Here is a 10893-nt window from a genome sequence, read left to right as displayed (position 1 = left end):
TTGAAGAAGAGACTTGTGATTTCAAAAACTGACATAAAGAATTTTGTTTCTTTTCAAAGCTCTCCAATTTATATATTACTATATAGGGAACAGAATCCAGTACTGCAAAAGGATGTTTCCAGATTAGGCTTTTCTTGCGCAATTGCCCCGTGTTAGACACAAAATGTTATTGGTGTGTGAAAGCAAAAAACAATGTTTTCTATTTATAACCTGTGTTCTCCCACCAAAGAGGTTTTTATTCTGCTATTACCATGCTTTATTCACTGACTTTTATGACAGATTTACACTACTTCAACTTGCTTGTGCACAGCGGCATTTTACCACGGAAAATCTGGAGTAAAGGATGTAAGAGGTGCAAAGTGTTTCACTGCAAGTAGGGGGAGCTCTGCCTTTAGAAACATCCTTACCACAAGACAGCTATTAAAGAGGCTAAGATGGAATAGTGACACAATGTCATGTCCAGAAACTCCAAAAGTTTCTCTTGACAGTTTTACCACAGGCTTCTGGTGGGAGGCTGCATATTTGAGTGGCTCCACCACCAAATACAGAAAGAAACCCCAAACTGCTGTTCACCCAAACTCTTATCCTTGAGATGAGAAAATTCTGTATTTGACGACATTTTCTTTAGTGTAATCACATCCAAACATAAACGTCTTCTGTATGCATCCTGAAGCATAAACTGGCCCTATGATCTCGGTTGCAAGGCAGCTGGTGTAAAATGTCATGGCATTCCAGGCTTTTACACAAATGTTGTCTGTGCTGGGATTGCATAGCAAAATGCTTATCATTCTTAAATACATCAGTTAAGAAGAGGTTGAGTGTGAATAGTCAAAGTTTTAGATTATAGTATCATGCACATATTTCAGAGGAAATCCAGTTAGATTTACTTTGAAGGGAAAGACATAACCTGTTGCTATTTGTTGTTTAATACCATCCCATTTGAAAATGTACATAATTAGAACCAATTTGAGAATGATGTGAAAACTGCTTCCGAATAGTTGGTAGACAGTGTAAGGCTTTTGGCCTAATTACCAGTGATAGCAGCAGTTTGTGTGGGCAGATCCTTTTTCATGGTCCTAAGTCAAATGATCTTACTTCATTTATAGTGCAGCATAGAGAAAATATAACCCAAAGACTTTAATCCATATATTTGTCAACAACATAAAAATCACCATATAAAACATGAACAGAAACTAAATGGATGCACCTACACATTCACAGAGTTAGGAACAGATAGGAGGTGGGAATTCTAGAAAATGGAACAGACAGAATTATTTTGGAGCAGGACAGTGACTACTATGCAAAATTTCCTTTTCGTTACACATGCTAAAGTAGACTAATTTTGATGCTATGTGATCAACTACCATTGGATTTGCTGTGGCTATAGTATGGGTCGATTTGATTTTTCCCCCCCTGATCATATGATGCAAAGGTGAATTCAGATCGGACTGGCCCTTTTTCCCTCTCAGTGTGGCTTTTTTTTCCTCTGCTGCTGGGGGCTTCTACTTTTTTCAAGCTAGAATGATTTTAACAGAACTTTTCCAGTGTGATCACTTGATTCGTTCTTGTAAAGATGAGAGGGGCATGTCTGTAGGTAGTGTTTTGGTGACATAGGGAGTCAGGGTGTGATATTCAGGACCATGTGAATGCCCATCCCTGAGTTCTTCCCCCCTAATTGTCCTCCAATTTTTTTTAATTTAACATATGTGAGATCAGTACTAGATCACATTATCACTGCATCACCAGCGTTGATATACTAATATAGTGCTAGATCACCTCCAGACAGGAATTTTTACAAAAATGAACAAAAGAGAATCAACCCAGGCGAAATAAAAGACATTCCCATGGTATGCAGTCTTTCTGTGCATGTTAAGAATATATATGGAATACTGCCACCTTTTCTGGAACATTTGTACAGCCATTTCAAAGCCAAGCTGCTTGACAGCAAACCATAAAAGATTTGGGATAGGTGGGACCAGAGGAAGGAAGGAAAGAAGAGGGGACAGTGGGATGAAATGTGTATTGCATTGCTTCGAGTGTGTGAACATTGAACTCCTGAATCAATCTGCAGCCTCTATGTGATCACTGACTGCAAATTCAACTGTGATACAGGCTGCGAATCAAATTGCAGTCTGGTTGCAGCCTAACACAACTAGCTACCTTTTCAAAACAGCCTACTAAACATGGTATTTTTACCTGAATTGCCTAGCAGTAGATGGCAGTGTTAGACAGTGAATGTTTCAGAAATGGCCATCAATTTATTTGCTTGGATAGCATGAGAGGAAGCAATAATACTCAGATCAGGAATATACTTCTCAAGGTGACAGGAATGTAATTAACCTGTTCTCAAATTGTAGAGATTTAGAAAAAGAGGAAGGAAGGAAGAAAACAATTTGGAGTTTTAGAACTTGCAAAACTACATTTTTTAAAAAAAATGACTATAATGACAATGCTGTAACTATCCACATGAACAGCAGAGCTTGGAAATGTTACATTTTAAACTTCCTTAATCCCCCAGGCCAAGCCATCCTGACAAGAGGATTCTGGGAGTTGTAGACTTTTCCAAGCATTACTAATCAGTTATTGATGATTTCAGCATGTCATAGGCTAAAATCCTGTTGTGTACCCTTAAGCTGTGCAACAAGGATGCCATGATCAGACAGTGATGGAAATCTTTAATCTGAAACTTCCTGTTCCAGCTTCTGAGGCTCCGAGAAATCCTCTAAAACCCTAACATATATAACAACATCAGTAACAAAACAAAACAGCTGAAAATAAGAGTCAGCTAAAAATGCACCTGCAGGGAACATGGAGTCAAAGCAAAGCAAAAGCCTGGCAGCATAAAAACATATTTGAGAGATGCTAGAATGAATAATCATTTGAAGTTTGCCTCTCTTCCCATTGGTCACACTTTTGAGTGTCAATTCATTGGCTGGGCTAACATGTAATCCCAGCCAACAGTTTGCCTTACTACTTTTGGATATGGATCTGTAGGCTGTGCAGCAAAGTGCTCTCTGAGAAGGAAACAATATGGGAATATCAAGGCATTTGTGGGCACAAATGACAATAGACAATATTCATATGTGCTATCACATGTTGGAGAAAGGACAGGGATTGAGCCAGCTGTAGCCACCGCCAATATGTTCATTATGTGAATTCTTTAAGAGCTTCACAGTGGACTGGTGGACTGAAACTGGATTATAGTATTGGTGTAAACTGGGAAAACTTATGCAGTGAGAGGAAAAGAACAAAGAAATGAAATCAGTGCCCCATAAAGTGGATCATGGGCACATAGAAGGCCCATGTGTGACATGAAGCATCAGTTATAGCTAATAGCTATAACTCAAGGATGGTAGAAAATTTTTGTAATGTGCTCTCATGTTAGAACGAATGTTAGCAGCTCTAAACAGGGCTTTCAAAGTAAGTGAGATGCTTAAGGTATGGTTTTGCCACCCTGCCCATCCCAGTGTGTGTCCATAGCCAAGTGGGGATTCAAAACCAGGTTTCCTGATTCACTGCACCAGACTATGTATCATGATGGAGACTACTATTCCATCATTAGTGCTGAAGTATGATTTGAACTGCCATTACAGTCAGCTTTTGTCCACAGAAGAGGAAGGGGCTTCTACTTGGCCCGTATCTGAAGCAAGGAACAAACATGGGTGGACCTTTCTTTTGTACCTTTTATCTCAACAGATGGTACACCAAGGAAGATGAAGGGATGCATAAGGGAGAGAAAAACCTCAGACCTCAAGATATGTATATAGACCTTGGGAGAAAAAACAATACAGAGGCATTTAAAGAGATACGTGGGAAGTGAATTCGCTGGTAACAGAAAGTTCTTTGGAGATCTGTTTTGCTCATTTAAACTTCTCAGCAGCTTAGTGCATGTGGCCATGCCATTATCAGGGCAGAAAATGCAACCAGCTGATAGAGAAGACATTTGAATGTCAGCAGCAACCCAGCTAGCATAAGGAACAGAAGGCTAGGAGTGTATATCATCATTACCCTGTGTTATTAGAACAAGCAGCCAAAACGTGTTAGGCATGATGTACATGGATAAAATGAACATACCACTGCATGCAAGTTACAGTTAATAGGTAATTAATAGGTAAGGAAAGGAACACCTTGGAGGGAGAAGGCCAACTTTGTAATTGCTGAATGAGAAACCAAATGTAACAAAATGAGTTAAAAATAAAGCCTATGTACTGACTTTTTTATATGGCAATGTAACTAAGAACAGGAAAAGAAATAATCAAACATGATCAAACAGCAATTAGGAAGCAAGTGCAAAGATACTGTACAGTATATTGTAACCAAGTGAGAAAGTAAAAACTAGTTAAATATATACAGAGAATTCTGTTTAAGGATGGTCTTGCGTCCTACTAACATATGAATGGACCATCCTCTATGAAGGCTGACAAACATGACTTGTTTGTTTATATTTAAAGGCACTAACATTTAAAAGTATTGGTGTCCTCTCTGTAGGGCTGTCCATGCCAGGATAAGGCATCCTGCAAAGGGAAAGCAGGGGATTTGTGTTTGCACATTTGCAATTCGTTGTTAGGCTGCTAGTACTTAAGGTGATCCCTCAAAGACTGCAGATTGTTTTGGTTCCAGTGCTCACACTGACCCCTCAATTCAATGTGGTTCAGTCTGTCTAACCCAAGGCCCCCTTCCCTTGATCCAGTCCTTTGCTGATCCCTGGCTCTCCGTTTATGGTTCCTTTTAAAGCTAGTGAGTTGTTTAAAGTGAGTAGTTTAAAGGTGCAAGCGAAAAGGGACAGTTTTCCAAAATTCTCCACAAGATGCAAACACCTACACACATGCCGTGAAAACATAGTAGTTTGCTATAGTTTGTTGTTGTTTCTATTTCATATACATTTTTATCCTTTTTTTTGGTCCAACCAGAGGTGATCTGGTGCTAAACTAATATATCAATGTGGTGATAAGGTGATCTAGTGATAAATTTGGTAGTTTGTTTAAAATTTAAAAAAACCACAAAACTTCAGGACAACTAGGGAGTAAGATTGCAGGTATGGGTGTTCCTGCTGTCTAAAACATCACATTCAGTTTAGTACATCACCAGGACCACAGTCATGCCCCCCCCAACATCCTTTTGGAGAAAGAAACAACTTATCACATGTGGAAGACATCAATCCAATAACTCTGGCTTTTAAAAAGTAGAATCCCTAGTGACTGGCAAAAAAAAAAACCTCCACTTATGAAACAAAAAAGGGCCGAGCTGATTTGCATCAACCTTTGCATCATGTAACCAAATTTTAAAAGTTCAAATTCATCCATTCTACTTATGGAGCACATCTCATACTATTTGCCAGTGTAGTCACGGCCTTAGACCAGTGGTTCCCAACCTTGGGCCTCTATATGTTCTTGGACTACAACTCCCAGAAGCCTTCACCACCACCTCTGCTGGCCAGGATTTCTGAGGACCACTGCCTTAGACAACATATAGAACAGGTGCACAAGGCCCCTGGCCACAGCCTTCCTTGTGAGACACACCGTATTTCTGTTTCAGTTGTAGTGATTGTTTCCAAATTTGGACCTGTCTGTAAACATTAGCATACAAAAATGCTTGGCAGATGAGTATGTCGTCCTTTTTTGCTGATGCATTTTACTCTGAAGAGCCCATGAAGCCAGGAGGTAAAAAGCAGAGGGATAAGAAAATAACAAAATTAAGGCATAGGAAGCAGAATAGTATTTGCTGAAAAGAAGGGCCATGAGGAAGAGGAATGATTATCAGCAACCTAGAAGACATTTACATATAAGACAAGCAATTTGTTTGTATATCCGCATTTCTCGGTCCACATTGGCTGAGTGTGGATATTAGCTGCTTTTAAAGAGAAATCTGTTAAGAGAAATCTGGAGCTCTAAATATGATGTAGTGTGGTGTTTGCTGGCCATGTAATCCAGGGCTCTTTCCCAAAACCCATCATGGGCCTCTCCTTACGTACGTAGCTTGTAAAAACTTGTTCTTTTCTCAGAGATTCAGGTGTCCTGGCTCATTCCTCACTTTTTCTAGAGAGCACAAGAGTTCTAGCTGGCAGTCTTCTCTACCATCATGAAGGTGCTTTGACCCCTCCTTTTCTCTGCTTGGGGCATTCTGCCTGCCCCTATGTCACCATTCCAGTTATTTTTAGCTCTCACCTCCTCTGATCAGAGTACTGCTGGAATTGCTTTTAGGCATGGGGTTGGGGCGGTGCTGGGATTTTGGCAAGGGGGCCAAGAGTCTGTACTGTCCTGGGGCAACCTGATACCTCTAGGTCTGGGGAAAGTGTTTACAGGCAGAAACTTTGGACGCTGGCATTGGGAGGCAGTGGGTGTTCTCAGAAAGGGGACATAGAGAAGGGCAGTTGGGGGGGAGGACTAGCTTGTGGGACTAACCCCTTAGAAGACATCAAAGCAAACTTGAATGTGGTGGAGCAAGGGGGACAGAGTAGGGGTGATGGATGTCAATAGCAGAAGACTACCTTAAAAAATAAGTTAATGCCAAGAAATAAAAGAGATGGTGTGAAGGAGAAAAAGGAGAAGTAGCAAAGGAGAAGGGGAGAGAATCAAGCCAGCTAGAAGCTGGGTCAGCTATGTTTAAAGTAAAGAGTGAACTAGGAGAGGAAATAGGTTGGCAGGGCAAGAAGAGAGAGATGTTAGTTGATATACAGATAACAGAGTGAGTGAATTGGTATTGGAAAGCCTACAGCCTCATAGAATAGCTCCACAGAGGACCTGGAGAAGACAAGATACCATTTTTGAGAGAGAGAGAGAGAGAGGGCCTCAATGCTGGGGCGAAGTTTGAATCATGACTCCTGACCTCATCTCAAGATCCCTGTAGCTGCTGACAGCCCTGCCATGGAGAAACTATTGCCGCTACCAGGAGGGGAGGATGAACCCATTGTTCCTTATGAGGGGCACCTCCGCAAGGACTGCTGTGAGAGGGTGGTAATCAATGTTTCTGGCCTACGCTTTGAGACTCAAGTAAAAACCTTGCGCCAGTTCCCCAATACCCTCCTGGGTGATCCACGACGTCGTTTGCACTACTATGACCCGCTGCGCAATGAATATTTTTTTGACCGCAACCGGCCCTGTTTCGACTCCATCCTATATTACTACCAGTCTGGAGGACGGCTCCGGCGACCAGCCAACATCCCTATTGATGTTTTTTTGGAAGAACTCAAGTTCTACCAGCTGGGAGATGAAGCTCTCACTAAGTTCCGTGATGACGAGGGTTTCATTAAGGAAGAAGCCCAGCCGATGCCAGACAGAGCCTTCCTCAAACAAGTGTGGCTGCTTTTTGAGCATCCAGAAACTTCCCAGGCTGCTCGCATCGTTGCAGTCATCTCAGTGTTGGTCATTCTTATCTCCATTGTGATCTTCTGCCTGGAGACCCTGCCTGAGTTTCGGGATGAAAGGGATGCATCTTTGCCGGTGAGTCACTCCATAAGCATCAGGCTGACCACTTTTTCCTGCCCATGTCCCCAATGATTGGTTTTCCTTCCATTCCCTTAGTGATGTTGCCCTAGAAACATTTTTGGTGCCTCATAATGTACTCTATTTCTATTTGCACCTCCAGAACATCACATCATACTTTAAAGTCTTCAAAAGGTTCCTAATGTAGCAGCATTCTCTAATTCTAACTAGTAGCCACAACAAAGGTGGATCCATTGGATTAATGGAAACAGTTATATACATTTGAGACTAACAGTTGGATTTAGGGCTTCTATTGCTGCAAAAATTCTTGTAATATTAATTCTTAGGATAGTCTGAACCAAACTTGTCTGCACATGTTCCCCTGTGAATGTTAGAACAGTAAAGGAGTCATAGTTCCACTGCTGTTGGGAATTTGAACAAATAAATGGCTACTCAAAACATTAACGACAGCTCAAATTAGTTAAAATTTTGGATAGAAATTAAAATTAATTTCTAGTTTCCATCCACTTCAGCTCCTAGGACATTTTTATCTAAATAAAGAAATACCCTCCCTGATATTACAATGCCCTCCTCCCTGATATTGCAATGCCTATCACCTCAGCCAGCATTGTTGGGGACAATAGGGATTGTAGTCTGATACTTTGAAGGGAACTATATCAAGGAAGGGTACCCCAGGAGATCCATGTCTGAGCGAAGACATCTTAAGATAATTGTTTTAGAAATGCAGGGGAGTCTCAAATTATGTCATCTACCTGAGTTAAATATGTTCTGAGGGATTGCAATGCCTGAGTTTATGGAGTAATGTTCCAGTGACAAAAAATCACCCCACACAACCCTCTCTCTGTGTTGTGCTTTCATATTCTTAGCATGTTTCTTTTGGCCTTAACTCTTAAAAAAATGAGGGCGAGAAGAGGAACAAGAAAGATGATTTACACAACTTTTGCTGCCCTCATTTGTAGGCAGGATGGCAGAATGAGAAATGGTACTCAAGGCAACTATCCAAAATAAAATTTTAATTAAAAAAATGGCCCAAATCCTCTTACCTAGATAGGTGAGTGTAGCACAAATAGTGTAACTTTTGGAGGCACATTGCCTTAAGTTAAGGAATTGTCATGGACATTAACAGTTGCATGCTGAGTCATACAGCTCAGTATGCTACTGATAATGTCTACAGTGATATCTTAAATAAGGACAGTTTGTTTCCAAAACTTGTGCCATTTGCATAGCTGTGCAACAGGATTTGGGCCCGTAAAAAGACAAAAGCAGATAACAGTGACCCCTCCATTTGGACTACCTTCTTTTTTTTTTTAAAACACATGCTTGTATACAACATGAAGCTTTGCCCCACAGTGGAACTCACACTCATTCATACATCTCATTCAATTAGCATTCTGTGAGGGTGGTAAGAAGGGCCACATGTTTTTGCCCCACTCATTCCATGTAGTACTCTTTACCTTACACAGGGGTATTAATCATACTGGTATCCGCTCAGAGTGGTCGCATAGACCAGATGGGCAGGATACAAATCAAATAAATAAATAAAAATAAGATATCCTATGCAGATAGAGCAGACTGTAGATTTTTCTCTCCAGTGTTTAAAAAATAATAGGTCCGGAGTGACAAGAAAGTAACAAAGGCTACACAACTGGATGAAAGTAATTTGCTTTCTGGGGCAAAGGGCAATTCCTTCAGTTCTGCCTTCAAAAACGAACTGGACTGAGAGTTGAATCTTTCTTCGATGCTAGTAGCACTGCCAGATCTAGAGTATCCCCTATGCTGAGACCTGAGGGCCAAACCTGAACCAGAGGACAAACCATTGTGAGGTTACAGGCCAGGTGTGGCAGAAAATGGTTAGGATGAGAGAGAAAAAATTCTCAGGTTTTGCAGTACTTCTGCCAGGAGTTATGCAACTATAAGGCTCATGAATCATGATGCTGATGCTCCACTCCCTGCTTTGCTCCAAACAGCACAGTGGGCCCAAAGTTGGCATGTCAAAAATGCAGGAGTGAGAGGAACAGACTGCAGAGACAGTGGTGCAGGTGTAGGGACTCATAATTTGGAGCATCTCACACAGAAATTGTGGTTTGTTTGTTTTTTGCAAATCCAGTAACCTGTGGTGCTAGCTGGGAATGGATGGATTGGAGTGTTCAGGTTTGAAGGCCATCTCATGGACATTAATCAAACTATCTCCTTCTCTGATGCCGTTAATTCTGAGATTTGTCTCCCTGCTTGGAAATCCAAAGGAACATAGGAATTTCCTGTGATTTCCACTGGCATTCTGAGACCCAGAGTCTTAAACACTAGTGATTCAACAGCACCTTCCTCTGAAGCAAAGGTAGTCGGCTAGCTTGGGGATGGAGTAGGACACCTGTGTGGTACATAACTGTCTCCTCCAGTACCTTGATGCTTCCTCCATCATCTTTTGCCCAGTGCATCTGCCACACCTTGCTGGTCTTGTCCTTTGACAATTCTCATTGCATGCAGGGTTCAGTCTGCTCCCATTTTTGAAAGAGAATCATAAAGTGCTGATTTCCAGTCCACTTATTCCCCGAGAAATGAAATTAAGGCTGTGTGTGTGTTTGCTTTTTATTTGAGAGGTGGGACTAGTCATTCTTGATTAATATAGGTCTTTATAGCAGGAAAGCAACAACAACAAAAATATTTCACAATCCTGGCCATGAAATTTAACAGTGAATTTAGTCAAACTCAAGCCTTATTTGTACCCGCCCTGTCTTTTTGTCATGTTGAACAAAATCTGTTAATTAATGAACTTTTTAAACGCAATGCATCCATATTTCATTTGCTTCTAATTATTCTGGTAATTTTGGTCTCTGTAATATTTGTGAAACCTCATTCACGTGATCAGACAGAAGGCAGCTTCCTTTGGAACATTACATTCTATTCAGTGATGAAAAATAACACTGAGCCGTGTCTGAAAAATTCTAGCCTAGCTGGCTCTACTCTTAGACAAAATGAGGTGATCACCTCACGTGGCAGATGATGGAGAGAGAAGGCAAGGACAGCCTCCCAGCTGTTCCCTTTGCTAGAGAACACACATCTGTATGCCAGAGATGCACTATAAACTAGCTTGTTATTTCAGGTGAACTAATGGACTCCATCTCATTTTGAAGTGTGATTCAGTTGTCAGTCCAACTGGCTTCCTATACACAGAATAGGAGGAAGCACCATTTAGTTCTTTACTTCAGACAGCAAAATTATCTTAGGTAGTGACTGTGCAGCAGCAATGAATTCATACAGGCAAACACAGTGCTATATTATCACAAACAACTACAGAACACAACACAGCACCTCACAAGTTGAAGGCAGCTTGTTAAGAAAAGTGTAAGTTTGTGCATGTGTGTATGTGCGTAGGGCAACCATGCCCAACCAAGTGCCCTCCAGATGTATTTGACTGCACAAGTATGTATGTATGTATGTATGTATGTATGTA

The 10893-nt window shown here is 41.1% G+C and overlaps 1 protein-coding gene across 1 annotated transcript in view; it reads left to right on the top strand.

Annotated features, from left to right (window-relative positions):
• Positions 1-5146: 5146 nt before the first annotated feature.
• The window catches only part of KCNA7 (potassium voltage-gated channel subfamily A member 7), a 28201-nt gene continuing 22454 nt past the window's right edge, over positions 5147-10893 (top strand). Inside the window, exon 1 of the mRNA XM_020793952.3 lies at positions 5147-7439. Within this exon, the coding sequence (XP_020649611.1) occupies positions 6864-7439 (576 nt within the window). The 5' untranslated portion in view covers positions 5147-6863. The remainder of the gene's footprint in view (positions 7440-10893) is intronic.

Source organism: Pogona vitticeps, chromosome 6, assembly GCF_051106095.1.
Source record: "Pogona vitticeps strain Pit_001003342236 chromosome 6, PviZW2.1, whole genome shotgun sequence".
Taxonomy (NCBI): Eukaryota; Metazoa; Chordata; class Lepidosauria; order Squamata; family Agamidae; genus Pogona; species Pogona vitticeps.
The sequence above is the reverse complement of the archived record's forward strand: the minus strand, read 5'-3'. Positions and strand labels throughout refer to the sequence as shown.